The sequence below is a fragment of the Nicotiana sylvestris genome, chromosome 2 (genome assembly GCF_000393655.2).
Source record: "Nicotiana sylvestris chromosome 2, ASM39365v2, whole genome shotgun sequence".
NCBI classification, from domain to species: Eukaryota; Viridiplantae; Streptophyta; class Magnoliopsida; order Solanales; family Solanaceae; genus Nicotiana; species Nicotiana sylvestris.
This window is the reverse complement of record NC_091058.1, coordinates 90,023,228-90,040,792: the sequence shown is the minus strand read 5'-3', so window position 1 is coordinate 90,040,792 and position 17,565 is coordinate 90,023,228. Positions and strand designations below refer to the sequence as shown.

At 36.2% G+C, this 17,565-nt stretch overlaps 1 protein-coding gene across 1 annotated transcript in view; it reads right to left on the bottom strand.

Moving 5' to 3' along the window:
• LOC104238850 (protein SWEETIE) overlaps positions 1-16,038 on the bottom strand; it is a 62,706-nt gene extending 46,668 nt beyond the window's left edge. The window contains exons 1-12 of the mRNA XM_070168071.1: positions 15,650-16,038; positions 12,118-12,325; positions 11,567-11,673; positions 9,089-9,325; positions 8,896-8,985; positions 8,594-8,678; positions 7,601-7,665; positions 6,959-7,063; positions 5,911-6,000; positions 5,719-5,799; positions 4,910-4,978; positions 3,302-3,427 (exon numbers count right to left, since the gene is read on the bottom strand). Of these exons, the coding sequence (XP_070024172.1) occupies positions 3,302-3,427; positions 4,910-4,978; positions 5,719-5,799; positions 5,911-6,000; positions 6,959-7,063; positions 7,601-7,665; positions 8,594-8,678; positions 8,896-8,985; positions 9,089-9,325; positions 11,567-11,673; positions 12,118-12,325; positions 15,650-15,814 (1,428 nt within the window). The 5' untranslated portion in view covers positions 15,815-16,038. The remainder of the gene's footprint in view (positions 1-3,301; positions 3,428-4,909; positions 4,979-5,718; positions 5,800-5,910; positions 6,001-6,958; positions 7,064-7,600; positions 7,666-8,593; positions 8,679-8,895; positions 8,986-9,088; positions 9,326-11,566; positions 11,674-12,117; positions 12,326-15,649) is intronic.
• Positions 16,039-17,565: the final 1,527 nt, after the last annotated feature.

Here is a 17,565-nt window from a genome sequence, read left to right as displayed (position 1 = left end):
CACTCATATAGCCCCTACTTGTATAGAAGATTGGGCGTCTTTTGTAGAGAATCATGTTCTGATGTAAATTCTCTACTTTTTGGTATACTTCCTGTATACGGGAGTTCTCTCCCTTTTGATTAATACAATTTACCTTATCAAAAAAAAATATAGAAACACATTTTCAGGAATTTTGAATCAAGGTCTTCTTGAAAAACAAATTTTTGGGTGGAAAGATTCCCTCCTTTTTTTTTTAGAAGGTAACATATTTGTATATTAATATAAAGACTTCACTAAAATTGTGAAGTCACCCATAATTACAATGGAAGTGCCCATACAAAACAAAACAGAAAATACACTTATAACCCTTGATCATCTCACAAGGTATCTAGGACATTTAAAATGGATTCATGATCCTCCAAGAGCTTTCCTTTACACCAAAAATAAAAAAGAGGTAAACATTTCATCTTTATCTTCTGGATGTTACTCGACTTATCTTCAAAACATCTTTGATTCCTCTTTTCCCAGATTGTCCACCATATGCAAGTCGGGACAATTCTCCATCTCTTTTTGTCTCTAGAAAGTGTGCCCTCTTTATTCCAGCTAGCTAGAATATCAAGGATTCTTCCCGGCATTGCCCATGGAATTCCCCTTAAGCTGATGAAAATTCTCCATATCTGTATAGTGAATTTGCAATGCAAAAAAAGATAGCTAATTGTCTGTGCCTTCTCTCCACATAAGTAGCACCTAGAGCACAATTGGAATCCTCTTTTTGTTAAGTTGCCTTGTGTTAATACTGCTTCTTTTGCCAATAACCAAGTAAAGCAAGCAACCTTGTATGAAATTTTTTACTTTCCATATCATCTTCCATGGCCAGCAACCAATCTGATTGTTGGATAGATTGCATTCCTTATAAGCAGTCTTAACAAAGAACTTCCACTGTCTATTCCCTTGCCATATGATAAGATCTTGATTAAAGTTGATACCACTGAACTGTTCCAAGGTCCTATAAAACTCAATCACTCTGTCAATCTCCCAGTCATTTAGCATTCTTCTGAAAGTGAGGTTCCAACCTGATCTGTTCACACCTCTTCTAATATTGCTTGTTGTTGCTGATTCAAGGCATATATGTCAGGGAAGAGTCCCTTCAAAGTTTCTTGTCCTTGCCAATTGTCATTCCACAGTGAAATTTTCCTGCCATTTCCTACTTTGAACTTTGATTTGTTGATCACTTTTGGTCACAGGTTCCTGATTGACCTCCACAAACTAACATCGTATGGACTTCTCACTGACTTGGTTGTCCAATTTCCTCCCTTTCCATATTTCTCCCTAACTACCTCTGTCCACAACGTTTGTTCATCTGCCGCCAATTTCCATAGCCACTTCATCATCAAGCTCTGGTTCTGCACTCTCAAGTTTTTGATTCCCAGTCCCCCTGCCTCCTCACTTGTAGTCAACTCGCTCCATCTCATCGGCGATTCGCACCAAATTTGAATCTCGAAGACTACTCCTTCAACTTCTATCTTCACTGCTTTAGGAATCATAGATCCGTCTCCTCTCACTTTTATTCTTGCCCATTTTAAGTGATTCTTTAGTTCCGTTTCCTCTTCCGTTTCCATCCATCCACCATAGACTTCACCAACTTCTTTGAAAACTTTTTGAGACCATAAATGTAGAGGGAGCCCTACTATCCTAATCCATGCATGATTTATCCTTTTATTTCTTGGAACCGTCCCACTATTGGGTTCCACCATTGAAGCTTGACTTTTTACTTCTTCCAGTTTCAGTCAATTTTTAGGACATGGTCAGTGGTTGCTTTTGAAGGGAATTCGAAAAGAAACATGTTTTGGTCATCTCATAAATGTTGATTCCATTTGCTTGCTTCCATGAATTTGCTGCCCATTTGCGCACTTCCGATAGCGTCACAATTTCTGAGCTTCCTTCTGAGATGAGTCCCACCAAACATCTGCCTAGCACTTCATTGTGTGTTTGGTTTCCAGTTATGCGAATAATGTCTCCATCTTGTTGGACTTCCACTTCATTCATTTCTCTATTTGCCCATATATAATTTCTGACAGTGTTTGAATACAGCAGTCCTTCTTCAACCACATTATGAGCATTAAAGGCATTCATCCTTACCCCACTATTTATAAAGCTTTCTATTTTTGTTGCAATATCCAACCAACCTGAGTTGAAAGCGCCTCTGGAACAATAATAACTGATCTCCCCCTGCCTTGGACCCTGATTATGGTAATATAACGACCGTATCTGTTAAGTTTCTCGCACAGAATGTCTCTGAGAATTGGTCTCTCCTCTTCTATCTTTTCACATAGTTCCCTTTCACCCTTGAGGCTTCCTTAGATTTTCGCATAGCCACACCATCGTCTTTCTGTTGAAAGTAGTCCTTCTGATTAAGTTCTTTCCTCGTTCTGTCCACTCAAACCATTCTTCAGCATTGGTTGAGTGCCTCTCTATTTCGTAAGACTTGAATCCCACTGCAAAGTATATGATGTTCTCCTTCATTGTAGGCATTTCTCGCTAGATCGGGTAGTCAAGGACTAATATTATCTATATAAAAAACAAAGTTTTTTACCCAGTGACCACAGTAGGTGATCACTGAATTTTAGGAAAATAAAAAGAAAGAAAAATTCCGGCAAGAAAGTACGCCGGAAGAGGATCTCTGCAATCCTAGTAAGTAGGAAAGAGAGCATCTTTGGAATCTGTGCCTGAGAGCACTTTTTTACTCTTCAGTAAAAAGTTAACTTTTATGATCTCTCCCTTGGTAATAAGGGTATAAAGATTCCCTCCTTTTCATTATATATATGAAGGTATTTAAATGGAAAAGATTGCTTGATTGAGAAAATATCACCGTCAAAGTACAAAATTCAAATAGTTAAATGAATCTGAACATGAAAGTTGTAAAATTTTACGTAAAATAATACTACCAATGGAATAGTGTCAAACATGTAGGAGCATCCCAAATAAAAACAATGTCATAAAAAAAGAAGCACAGGATGTATAAGCGAAAGCACAATAATTTATAGGTGAATCAAGAGTTCATTGTTAAGCAAAAGAGACAATCCAACCTAAGTTACATTTCCAGAAAATTGGAGACCATTGTCCTTAAATGTAGTTATGTGGTTAGTTGACTTGTTTATGGTCCATAATAACAGTTTGACAAGACAAACATGACCTATTTCCACCAAGAGATGTAGTTTAGAACGATTAGATAAAAATGTTGAACAGGATACATCATGATGAACCCAGCTAATAGAGCCAGGACAAACTAGAAAAATGAGCCAAGTATCTATCTTGGCTTTACCTTTTCAAATGAAATATTTTCTCTAACTGCTCCAAGCATCGTTATTGCATAAGAAATCAAACCACCAATACATGTAGGATCAACCTCAGCTAACGCACGCAAGGTCAAAGCGGCCTCAATGCGCACCTAACAAAGCAACAGTCAAGGAGTCAGAAGCCAATGATTAGCTACCCATGAAATCAAGCAAATGATGGATTCAGTAAAAGGACTTGGGTGTTCCAATTTAAAAGTATATAAACATATTATTACAAGTCCAAAAGCATAAACAGGATTTCTTTCCTTCCTTCACTACTGTTAAGAAAATGTTTGCGGTCCTAACTCAACCCCAAAAGCTAGCTCATGAGATGTGTCAAGAATATTGCAAATAATACTGTGTATCAATTATGATCAGTCAGAACTAATTAGATTGATACTTTCCCGATAATTAGTTAGTTTGTGGTCTTCCTTACTATTTTAGATCTTGTACACTTCTGTATTTAAACTCACTAGCTTGAGGGAATAATCAAGCTGTATTTTCTCCTCTTTGCTTCATTCTTCACATGGTACAGAGGCAGACTCATCCTATTCTTGGTTTACTCAGTGTTGACTGTTGCCCCATGTTATAATGTCCAAGCATCCGATGTCCAGTCGTAGGCGTGCTTGGGCATTAAGTGTCGTACGTTGATTGATGAAATAAATTGTCTCCTCATATGGTTTTGGAAAATCCTTACCTCATGAGTTAGCATTTGAGGTTGAGTTAGGCACAAGGTCCATTTTCTTTACAAGATGAGGGTTGCTCAAGACCATATGAGGAGACAACCCATTTTCCCAACCAATGTGAGACACTTAACCTCTCCTCCCCCGTACGCCTAGGATTGGATATCGGGAGCACAACCAGAGAGAACAAGGCGATTCGCAGCACCAACCCCCTGGTGTTTTATGGGTCCTTTGGAGGGAGAGATGTTCTCAAGGAAAGGCTAACAACTGTATATAGGTTAAAGAGCAAATGTTTGTAAATTAGACATGACCCCAACCTCAGGGATGTATATAGAAGTAGACATTTTCCACGACTTTATAGAAACTCCACAGAAAAATAGGGATAGCACATCTCTCTCTCTCTCTTTTTCTTATTTTGATAATCGAGAAATTCTCGGGGGACCAGCTGCCACAAGGTTCAAATAAGTGGATAATGGGCCCATTCCTCTAGCCTTTCCACTTAAATATAAAGTTAATCTGTCCGAGGCAGAGTTCGAACTCGTGATGTGCGTCTAACCACCCATCACATGTTGCGCTCTTATCACTGAATTAAAGTTCTGGAAGCAATAAATTCTTTAGGATAGCCATCTTTTTGTTTTTACCAACACTATCATAGTGCTGGTTTTTCCTGATTAATAAGAATTTTCTTATTCATCATAAAAAGAACTTACTCTTATTTAATACCAAGACAGAAACAAGAGTGACTTCTGCAGAAACTAAAATAAATTACAAACTTTGCTAGATACGACAGGCTGATGGAACCTGATTTATAGATTCTTTAAGTATTCGTCTTCGATAACTCAAGTCTAGGAACATGTGAATATCTACTCCCGCATTCAAGGAAGCCACATACGAACATAAGTAGAAGCTTACCAATGGTGCATGATGCGAAACTGCAGCAACAACTGTGTTATCAAGAACTTCCTTAAATTCAGCCGGAACCTGCATAATGGCATACCAATTACTAACCAAACACTGGCTCTACAAAGCAATCTAAACGACTTATCACAAACCAAACTACCGTATGTAGGGGAAAATATGAATTTCAATTAATTAGTCAAGCAATCAGCTCAAATCAATTCATCCTAGAAACAGATAACAAGAAACCCAAAGACCTATCAGCTCCCGGCCTCCACCCTGTAGAAGGAGTATATTTGCTGAATATCAGCGAAGCCAAACCAGGTAATATAGCATAGCTAGAAGACTCGTGCTCAAAATATTTTGATTATCAAGCACAGGTTAATCAGTAAAAAAGATTAGATTCTCACCCTCACAAAGCAAAATTAAGTTCACATGACACTGCACTTGTAGATGATTGGATGGAGTTTGTAGAAAAAAACTTCTCTGTAGAGATAGTGTACCACTTGTAAACATGATTTCCCATTTTCTGGCAATAAAATGTCTAATTACTTATCAGAAAAGATTGGTCCCTGGGAAGTCCTCGTGTTGCATCCCTTTTTTGGAAAAAAAAAAAAAGAAAAGATTGGTCCCCTGAGTGCAAAATTGTGGTAAGGGCATAAAGGTACAAGTTTCCAGTCTTCAATAAACCAATCAGAGAGAAAATCAAGCTGCATTGAATCCCAATCCCAACTATTAACTAGACCAAGCAAATTATCCACAGAATTAATAAAGTGGACAAATAACAGGTAAACATATGCAAAGCAGAGAATATTGTCCTTCACCTCCCCTAGTGTTTTCAAAGCATACGACATGGTACGCAAAGCAGCAACCCGCATGGATGGAGTAGCATCAGGAGATTGAAGCTGCAGAAAGCAACTGTTAGAGCAGCTCATGTGACAACACATTGCAAAATAGCCAAACACCACCAATAACTTCAAGAAGAAATTTCCAGAATACAATTCACTAGAACAAACCTGTTTGCCCAAAGGAACTAAAAGGCCTCTCTGAGTAGGTTCGCTCATTTGGTCAGTTATACCCACTCGAAGGATGTATAAAATGCATGCCTTCAATTAATCATCAATAAAACTGGTGAGGATATTGAGTCTACAATCTTGAAATCAAAAAAAGCATATAGTACAACGCAATGAAGAAGATAAAACGTTGCAATAAATTAAGGTAAAGACCAAGTGGATACAACTTCCATAGACACCACTCTAACTTTTTGGCATTATGATTGGATTTCGTGAACTTCCTTTTCGGTGGTTGTATCACTTTATTTCAGCTTCTTTTACAAATAAAACAGCATGCTTCAATTAGATTTCCCCCAGAAGGTTCATTAGCTAATCAGGAGTTGGTGAGTTCACACAAGAGCAAAAGTTGGTATCTAAGCAACCTTGTACTTGGAGACAAGTCTTTCGAGAGATAATATTTAGCATTGTAACCTAGATTCTATTTTGTGCTTCAAATCAAATTAGAATGTCCATTGACATCCACAAGCTTTTGAATGAAGTTTATATCCATCAACTTCAAGCCACATAAAGAGCAAGCAATGATCAGAATTCCTGAATTTTAAATTTAAATCCAGACTTCGGCTGAGTATATTACAGATGTAAGTCTTATTGCATTTACTAACATCCATAAGTCATCTCCAGAAGCTCTGAAGAATACAAATTCTAAACATTCTTAAACGCACTTAAAGTAATGATGAGAATTCTCATCCAGAAACAGCACGAACGTGCTATATTGAACAGTAATCTCGTGTAACTGAATAGAACAGGGTGAGGAGAGAGCTATAACCAACAATTTGTCATGCATCAACAATTAGACAGATGAACACTTATTTATTCGCTTCCTGGAGTGGAATAAACAGCCGAAAAAATTAAGAAAATGTCCATGAAAGCCAACTCATATTCACCTCAGCAAAGGACAAAAAGCAAATATTTTGAAGAGACCAGTCACCAACTAGCCAAAATAAAATGCACAATTAGATGAAATTTTGGCAGAGTAAAAAGAACTATATACCAGTGCTTGAGCATCAAACAGACTATCAGCACGAAGCATGTCCATCACTTGAAAGATGTACTTTTCAAGCTCAGTATCAGGCTGAAGATACTTCAAGCGAATGGCCTGAAAAGAGAAACTCATCAATGGTATGTTCTTCTAACATTCTTTGCACTAAATCTTCCTCTCTCTTTTTTTTATGGGTGGGTGGGGGTTGATAAAAGATTGTATTATATAGATTGCATCAAGGAGGTACAAATTCACGATAAATAGGCATAGTTCAAGTGTATATTTTACTTGGGGTATGTTCGCAAACCACTGTGTAATTACAATGACAGGGCACCACATGCATTGAAAATACCAACTTTTCATAGATAAAATTTGTCCTCCTTTCACCAACTTCAGTTATAGCAGAGGTGGTCCCCTCGGGACGTCCAATAAAAAAAGTTATAGTGGAGGTGGGACGTTAAAATTTACTTTATCAAAAGAGGAAAATGCATGTATAATCTTCCTTGATGACTTAAAAATGTTCACGTATAATATATTGGACAGACACCCACATGCATTTGTAACTGTGATATTCCAGAACAGTATAAATCTTTTATCCAAAACAGGAAAAAAGATGTTTGGATGTAAGAGAGGATTTATTGATTCATCGGCTACCTGGAGAAAAGAAACCCATGACAAGGTTAGGCCAACGCGCAGAACTTTCACCCGAGGCCCACTAGCTGCAATTTTTCAACTTATCAGAGACTCAGAAATCATTGTAAATCTTCCCAGGATTTTCAAGAAACAACACACACACTGAAACAAAGAATCACGAAGCAATGCTAGTTATGTGGAAAGGAGGAGAGACAAACATGTCAAGCTACACTTTGCAAACAAAAGACTAAGAAATCAAGCATGGAGATGTTAAATCTGACTTTTCAATGTGAATACTTCATTTAGCAGATAGCTGAAAAGGCTGTTTCAAAAATAATGGATTGGTCCAAGTAGGAGTCTTTTCCATGAGAACTCATTTTTCTGGTAGAAAATTACAAAGATTAGCTATGAAACTTCACTTGAGCGTAGCAATTACTTAAACTTGGAACGGAAGGGACAAAAGAAGGGAGGGACACAAATTTCCAGTCCCTTCTGTTCCTTCAGTGTACGTTAGAGAGAATCTTGTCACTCCACCAAGAAATACACTATCTATCTCCTTTGCTTGTGGATTTGTAGCTAATAAGGGTACTGTCATTTTACCTAGATAGATCCACTCACCATGATAATGGAGCAGGAGAATCAACTTTGTTAATGCTCAATTGTTATGATTTTTGAAAGATGAGCAAAACCGGGAACCACAATGAGAAGGAAGCTTGTTTGAAATTGGATTTTAATGGAGACTTTTTACTAAAAATTTGAGCATTTTAGAACTTCCGATTAAGAAAGGTTGTTTCTCTATAAGACAGTCAATTCCCTCAGGGAGAGCTACAGAAAGAAAGGACGCACCCTTGTATATTACGTTTAACACTCTAAATCAGTAGCACATGCCATCTTTCCACATTCTGATTGCAATGATGTGTTTAAGACCTATATTCACTGCAATGATTTTTCTGACAAACGAAACATATATATTACAGTTTAACTGAAAGGTTATGAGTGAGATGCTAAATGTACCTTTTACAAATGGCAAAGTTAAGTGTCTCTCCAAACCCCCATCAAGTTTCTTGGGAGTAAAATGACTTTTACCCCTTGGTTGTACCTAATGAGCATAAGCAAAGTCAGATCAAGAAATATAAAATCTTTTAAAAGCACTTACAATATATTTATCTCCTTTTCCAATTCGGAGGTTTCTTTTTCCAGATTTTGTTTCCTTTCTTTTTTTGAGTTCCCTCTCTTGGTACATTTCTCTTCTAATTATATGTCATTTTCCTTCTTTTAATAAAATTTTCGTACTTTATTAAAAAAGGACTTAAAACCTGTGCATCAGGATTCATCCCAAGACCAAGCAATGCTCCCAGAGCTTCTGCAAATGCATCCCTTACTGACGATATAGGGTCTTCAAGGGCCTGCAAAACACAGAGTTAGAGATTCAGTGTTTATTTCCAATAGGATGAGAATAAGCATCCACGTTAAAATGGGAAAATCAAAGGAAGAGAGCAATTCATCAACCTTGACACAAGAAGAAGAAGCATTATCAAGTTCTCCAACCCCTAATCCCGGCCCTCCGATGTTCGCAAACGCTTTTAGACATCTAGCTGCAGCTACTCTAACAATAGATGATTTGTCCACGATACCGATACGCATAATGATACGAAATGCATCAGTATACGCTGAGGCAGCAGCAGCGCCCCCACAGCCTTCTAAAGCATTTTGAAGCATCTGTAAAGCTTCTTCTCTAACAAAGTCCTGAATGTACAAGTGGTTAAATAAGATAATACCAAGTTTGAAATGCTAACCGCCTTTTTTCATAAGCCAAATAAACATTTGAAAGCTAAACGTGAGTTTGAAGGAGAAAAAATTGGGAATTATAGCCAGACTCTAAACTTGATAACAAGGCCAAAGTAGAACCTGGGACAAATATAATAAAACTTTAACTGAATCAAAGAACAAAATGCCATCTTGGACAAGCATTCAAATAGGTAGGAGACAGAACCAGAAGCAGAAAAATGAAACCGGGAACAACATGCAAGTAACAGGTGTGAAGTTAAGGGGCAAAAACAACAGCCTATACAGCAACATCTTTTATTAATTCAGGGCATAAGGTCCATAATGGCCCACCGTTCCTTCCCTACACCTCCACCATCTTGGACATGCATTCAAATGGGTGGGAGAGCACCCGCGGCAGAAAAATGAAACCGGGAACTATACGCAAGTAGTAGGTGTGAACTTCAAGAACCAAAACAGCGGCTTGTACATTAACATAGTCTAAATATCCGAGAGTTCTCCATAAAATCAGTCAAACTCCATTCAGCTCCCTATGCCCATAAGGACAGCCTTTTTTTGACAAGTATAACGACAGCCTTTTCTTGCCCTTCCTAAGCCGAGGGCCTATTGGAAACAGCCTCTCTACCTGCATTAGGTAGGGGTATGGTTTGCGTACAGACTACCCTCCCCAGACCTCACCTGTTGGGATCAAACTGGGTTTGTTGTTGTTGTTGTAAATAACAGGTTATACCTACATCTCAATCTCCCACAAGTTCACACCACTCACTAGAGTCCTAAAACTAATCTTAAGTTGGACACTATAAACAAAATATACTATTTGCATCGTAGCCATAACCTAAGGATTTATTAAGGCTTCAAAGGAACTATAGCCACAGACTCTAAATTTGAATGCAATTCCAAAGTAGAACAGTTGGGGAAAATACAATAATACTTTAAATAGCAATATCTGCAACACTATTTTGACTTTATTATCCCCTGAATACAGTGGCGGAGGCAGGATTACCGCCAAGGGGGTTCATAAAAAGGAAAAAGTTGTAAAGGTTGTAGCTAGTGGGAATAGAACCAATGACCTTACAAAGGTTTTGAACCCCCTTGATCACTAAGCTATGCTTTTTGGGCTGTATTAAGGGGATTTAAAACATAATATATAGAGGTAAAAAATAAATTTTGCCTTACATATACCGTGTAATTTTTCGGCGAAGGGGGTTAGGGTGAACACCCTTCCGCCCTCTAAATCCGCCCCTTCCTGAATATAGTCGATTTTTGATTGCCAACTTTAACTGAAGCAAAGAACAAAATACCATCTTGGACAGGCATTCAAATGGGTAGGAGACAGCACCGGCAGCAGAAAAATGAAACCGGAAACAATACAGGCACCTATAAAGTAACATCTTCTTTTAATTAACCCAGGGCATAAGGTCCATAAGGGTCCACTGTTCCTTCCTCACACCTCCACCATCCTGGAAATGCATTCAAATGGGTAGGAGAGCACCGGCAGCAGAAAAATGAAACCGGGAACAATACACAAGTAACAGGTGTGAAGCTCAAGGAAAAAAACAATGGCCTGTACAGTAACATTGGGCATAAGCTCCAAAATGGCCCACTGTGCCCACCCCCTCTCTTTTTCTTTTTTCTTTTTTTGAATAACAGGTAGGAATATTTATTTTGGATCAGTAACAAAAAATTAATATTTTATTAAGGATAGCGCCAAGGTAGTGCATTCTTTACACAAAATGCAAACTTTCACCTCCAGAAAACCATAGGAAGCTCATTTCCTCTGTATTATTTCTGATCTACTCATGTCTCAAGCCCATTACAGTACGTAGTGTGTACTAACTTTCTGGTACTTAACACTCTGTATTGGAAGTTATGATTTGGTTGAGACTGCATTTATCAAAAGACTCCACTTAATCAAAAAACAACTCTCGGCAGTCCACTTTTCTCCAACATCCAATTGTTTTAAGGGAGAGAACAATTTCAAAACCCAATGGTACCAATAGCCCTCTCAAAGGACCTAAATCACGCAACACAACCAACAAAATAACATTAATTAGAACATCATTCTGACTCACACAACTCTGTGAGGAAGTTGACTAAATTGTACTGCAAATATAAGCTAGCAAGTTTTTATTCCTAAACAAAGAGAGTCATGCATGAACACATAATATGGGAAGACATTGAATGATAATAGAATCTCAGTACCTCATTGAACTTCAGTAGTTTTGTGACAATTGTGGTTGTTTCAAGTAAGCCTGAAGTGATTCGTCTACCAAAATAGCGATACAATTCTCCCAAACACTCAGCAGCACCTAAAATACAGCGACTTAATATAGCAACTCCCATATACTGAAGAGAAACTCATAATGCATACCAAGAAAAAACATCACAAGGCATAGGTTAGGACAAATCAATTATAACAATTAACAAGGAAAACAAGATGCAACCTGAAAATAAAGCCACAAAAAAATTGATACTTAATCCCTTATTAGGTAGTTCTTGGATTGTTGAATAGTTTATAAAGCTTGAGTCATCGAGCACAAGATAACTGGGCATATTTGGGTGAGTAACTTCAACAAAATTGGTAAAGAATTCTAGATAACACAATTCCATGCTATGAAGCTACAGCCACTAGATAATAACAACTGAAAAGAAAATTTACCATGTAATAAATGATCCCCCAAGTTCTATGTGCAATTATCAATGAAATAAAGAATATACAACAGAACTCAAAGTTTTAGTCATTCTTGACACACCTGCAATTCGCTGAGGCTCACTTTTCTTTCCATCGGAGAGAAATCCCTGCAAACTGCTAGCCCTAGAGTATATTGAAATACTGTCACCCTTTTGTATAATCCTTGCCATTGCCACTGAGGCCAAATGACGCACCGGCTTCCTTGCGCCAAGCACAAGTAGAGAATAAAGTGCATCCTCACATTTCCTTTGCCACAGCAGTATACATTCCTGAAATTTTACAATTTTAGATATCCATTAACATAATAAAGAAAAAAACAAGTGGATCAGAGTAAATAGCTACAACAAAAATTTATGCTAGTCAAACAAACAAAAATTAATAGACTCTTTGAAGTTTGATCGCAATCCAACTAGATCCTTCTGTCATAAATAGACAACGTGGTATTCAAAACCTATATTGTGGAGACTCTCCAAAATACTGCAGCACCCATGTCGGATTCTGCAAAAATATACTGCTTTTGGAGAATCCGACACACACCCAGCGACATTTTCGAAGAGTCTGAGCAACATAGTTCAAAACTCTAACAAGTTGGAAGATTATTAAAGTTCACTAAATACCCAAACATATTAAAATTGATTGTATCACTTTGTTAAAATTGGAGAAAATTAAACTCTACACCTTTATGTTAACACAAATTCAAAACAAGTTACATTAGAAAGAATGTGAGGAGAAAAGTTCTGAAGAAAGACAACTGAGACAAATAAGAGAAGAAATTGGATACTGCGTACTTGATTAATATGGAACATGCAATAACAACAACAATAGCTATGTCTCAATCCCTAATAAGTTGGGGTCGGCTATAGGAATCCTCACAGACCATGTTACTCCAACATTCTGACACAAACTCTCTTTTTTTGTTGATGTGTCATTCTAACACGGCCTTTCATGAGCAGACACCATCACTCTTAATTGTAATCTTTTGCTTGCATCCGCTGGATGCTTTTAATGAATTCTCCTTACTTCATCAAAAAAAAACATGGCCTTTCATTACATTGGAACACAAAACATTGAATGGTCATAGCAAATATACCCCGAGAGTGCATCCGAAACATTTGAGAAGTGTATCAGGAACATTTACAGATCACACTGGAAAGTCATCGACAAGTTTTGATACACCAAATCTCATCAGAAAAATTTTGGTCGTCAAATTTCAGCAAAAAATTTACCTATAAATGCATCTTGAACATCCTAAGGATATGTATAATGTAGGAAAATGAATTTATTAAATTTTACTTTTTGGTTATGCTTCTTGTATACGGGGATCTCCCCAACATTAATAAGATTACTTATCTTATACAAAAAAGTGAATTAATTAGTATGGTCACGGATAATACGCCCAAATGAACAAAAGTAAATTAAATGGATTAAGCTTTGCATCACCACCATCAGGTTCTCTATCCTAGTTTAACGATCTCATAAAGTTCTCTTTCCTTCCCAAAAGGGGAAGAGACGATGACACCCATTATCTCCTTTCCTCTTCATCCTTGCCATGGAGGGTTTGAGCAATATGTTAAAAACTACTGTCGGAAAAGGATATATCAAGGGATTCTAGATAGATTCTCCAGAGGGCAAGCAACTCAAAATCTCTTCTGTATATTATGTAGAGGACACAGTAATTCATGTAATGACGTGTGATGCATGGAGGAACAATAGAAATATCTCAGAATTACCACACCAGCCTTTTAAGCAGTCTCTGCTCTGAAAAAATCAACTTAGCCAATAGCTTCTTGTACCTATACTGAGGTGCTAAATATTCGGTCATTAGCAAGATGCTTTGGTTAAATTGAATCCAGCGCAAAGTATAACAGGGAACTTCTGAATTTTTACTTAATAGTTTGAATTTACTTTTATCAAAACATAACCAAGATAGGCAATATGTATGTTAATCTCCCTGAAAAAACCGAATCAATAATCATGTTAAACTGGAACAACAAACGAGTCAAATAAAATTTGAGATTAATCAAACAATGTATTTAAACAAGACCAGTGTATACATCCAATAGATCTGGTGAAGGACATTTGGGGGAAAAAAACACTACCCAAAAGTTGCCAACAAACAAGAAGAAACGCATTCCCCCCAAATTGGTCAACAATGCATTAATATATATTGCAACCTTTGAATGCAATCCTTTCTTTGCAATATATTTTACAGGGCGTCACCATCTTGGCATATTTTAATACTTTCTCTGATCAACAACCAAGAGGGTTAGAAATTTTTGATAAGAAAGAAGATATATAAATAGTTATATCAAGAAATATCACGAATAAACAATGGATCAGTACCTACTTGGTAGATTGATGCTTTAACATATCGCTATTTGAAAAATGAGCAGCAGATAAACATGATAATCCAGAAAAACATCTACCACTGCCCTTTCAAATTTAGTTTTACTTCATCTTTGAAAATCCGGGGACATTTTTTTTTTGATGAAGTAAGGGTGATTCATTAATAGGCATCAAGGAGATGCAAAAGGTACAAAAAGGTAGATAACTAGCTCCAGTACAAAAATCTATGCTAAGAACAAGGAGCTAATGAAATCCACAAGGTGACCTGCACTAGTTACAGGGGAAAGATGAATCCAGCTAAATAGATTAACTAAGCAAATAGTCTTGAGGGAGTAGCCGGGGACATTGAAGTATGCTTCTTCGATACCAACACTGATTGGTAGGGAAACATTAAAGTATGCTTCTTCAAGTAACTAACATAATGTAGCAATCCAACCAAACAGGCCCCACGTGCTTCGCATCTTCCAAGAATTGTCAACCTCGATATGCAATACAATCAATAATAGCCAACACCAACAAACAAACAAAAAAAGTGGATGTGAACTTAGAAAAAATACATATATTTAAAAAAAAATCCTTAATGTATACAGAGGGTGTTTGGCTAAGCCTATAAGCACATTTTGACTTATCTACGCATTTGGTAAATATTCAAAGTGCTTATAAGCTAAAATCAGCTATAAGTCATAAGTTGGTCACTCCCAACTTATGGCTTTTCAGCTTATAAGCACTTTTGGTTTGACCAAGGTTTTTACTAGTTTATCCTTTAATATATTTTTTAATTCACAAAATATTTTTCCCAAAATAAATTTTCTAACTTTCTTTTCATTCCATATTCATTGCTCTCTTTTTATTTATAAAGAAACTTTTTAATTTACAATCTTTTGTAAAGTTTGTAAGAGTATTTTAGTCATTTTATCAGTTTTAGTACGTCTATCCAAACACATAAATGCTTATTTAATAAATCAATTTCAGCACTTAAAAATGATTTTCGGCAGTTCAAGCTTATCAGCTATTTACAATCAGCTAATCCAAACGGGCTCATAGTTTAAGTCAAGATTAGTTAGCTGAGACTAGAAAAGTGAAGAGAAGTCAATAGAAATTCCTTTTTTTGGATACGTTAATGGAATTAGAGTGATTTTTACTATGAATGCGACAATGTTGAAATAACTGGATACAATTCACAATGAAAGTCGATCAAGATCTAGCGAAGTTGACAAAAATAAAAACGGAATGAAAAATATAGTGACCTTGGATTCTTCATCAATGGCGGAGATGAGATCAGAGAGAAGATCAAAACAGAGGAGAGGGTCAGGAGACTTGTGTGCAGCTGAGGCCACTATAGATTCCAACTGCGCCACCAATACTCCAAATCTTGAAAGTGGCACGTCGTCTCTGACGAATTTCTTCGCCATTGTAGTTAAACTGAAAGAGCAAACCTTTTGGGGTTTTAGAAAGTATACAGATTTCGCGGTTTCCTCATTAGTTGGGGTGAAGTACTGAGATGGCGAAGGGAATGAGTGATATTACAAGAAATCCAATGACTTCCACAGGCTGTTGCGAGCCGCGATCGGGTTTTCAAAGTGGGTGAGAAGGGAGTACAAGTGCTACACCGAGTCCGACACGCATATGGAAAGTGAATAGTGAATGCAAATGAGGGGAAATTGTTCTAACATAACCAATTTATTCATGTAAAATTGAACATGTTACATGAGTTGCACAAATTATATTTTTTATGCAAAGTTAATTGAACAAGCTACATTATTTATTGAATAATTAACTGTTAGCGAGAGAATTTTGTAAAATATGGTTGAAACTCCATTATTGCTAAATATAAGTTATTTTATTAGTGAAAGAAAAGTTAAGAACCTTTAGCTTAGTTTTCCTAAATTTAGGGTTTGTTTTGGAAAGCCACCATATAATTGGAACTGGTGTAATTACTAGAGTATTAATTGCATAGTTTAATAATTACACAGTTGTATAATTACGATGACATGTTTGTTTGTCATAGTATAATTACAATGTAATTACAAGTTTACTGCTTGGTTGCACAAGTGTAATTACACAATTAGATTAAATTTTAAATAAAATAATTATCAAAACTTAAAAGTTAATATATTTAAAAATTTCAAAAGAAACTAAAAAGCAAATAAAATTAAAAGAGTAAAATAATATAAATAAAAATTATAAAGAAAATAAATTAAAATAAAAATAAAAAATAAAGAAACTAAAAGGCAACCTTGTAATTACATACACCAATTCTCATTTCTCCCTTGATAATTGGATAGTGTAATTACACCGCTCCAATTACACCCAATTCCATGTTAACCAAGTAATTGTTTGGCCTCAAACTATATAATTACATCCAATTACATCCAAATCCAATTCCTAGATTAATTTCCAAACAAGCTCTTAATATCTGAGCATTATAACTTAGCTCAAACCCTAAAGAAAGAAAGAACAAATATGAAAGCGCAATCTTCAATACTCTCTCCTATTTTATATCTTCAATGAGTCTTGGTCTAGTGGTTAAGTAATATTAGGTTAAAATGAAAAGTGTTGAGATAGTTAAGATCATTCAAGATTCCATCTCTCCTTATTATACACTAGGTATTTCATTTAACTTAAATTATGACATATGAACATTGTATGTATCTTTTTACCAGATGACCATAGAAAAAAAATATTTTTTTCAATAAAAGCGATTTAATTTGTGAAGTTTTACAATTAAAAATAAGAATTTCACACCAGTTAAATATTTATTACCTAATAAGAAAATAAATAAACAAAAATTATTATACCTTCAATTGACTAGTGCCCCAATTTCATTGGTTCCAAATTCTTGTGGATGATATTGATTAAGCTGTAGGGAACGAGGACAAAAATATCCTATTTTGGGCTCGTTTAATACAAGGGATAAGGGATAATTAATCTTGAGATTCAATTTGAAATGAGTATATCCCACGTTTAGTTGGGATAAAATTATGGTATAACTAATCTCGTGATTTATTATTCCAGGATTGTAATATTTTTTTTATCCCTATGGGAGAGTGGGATAACAACTCGGAATAATGAATACATGAGATAATGAATCCTGAGATAACTTATTTTCCAACCAAACAACCCTTTAAAGTTTAGGGGCAATATTGGCCACTTTTCGTTTGAC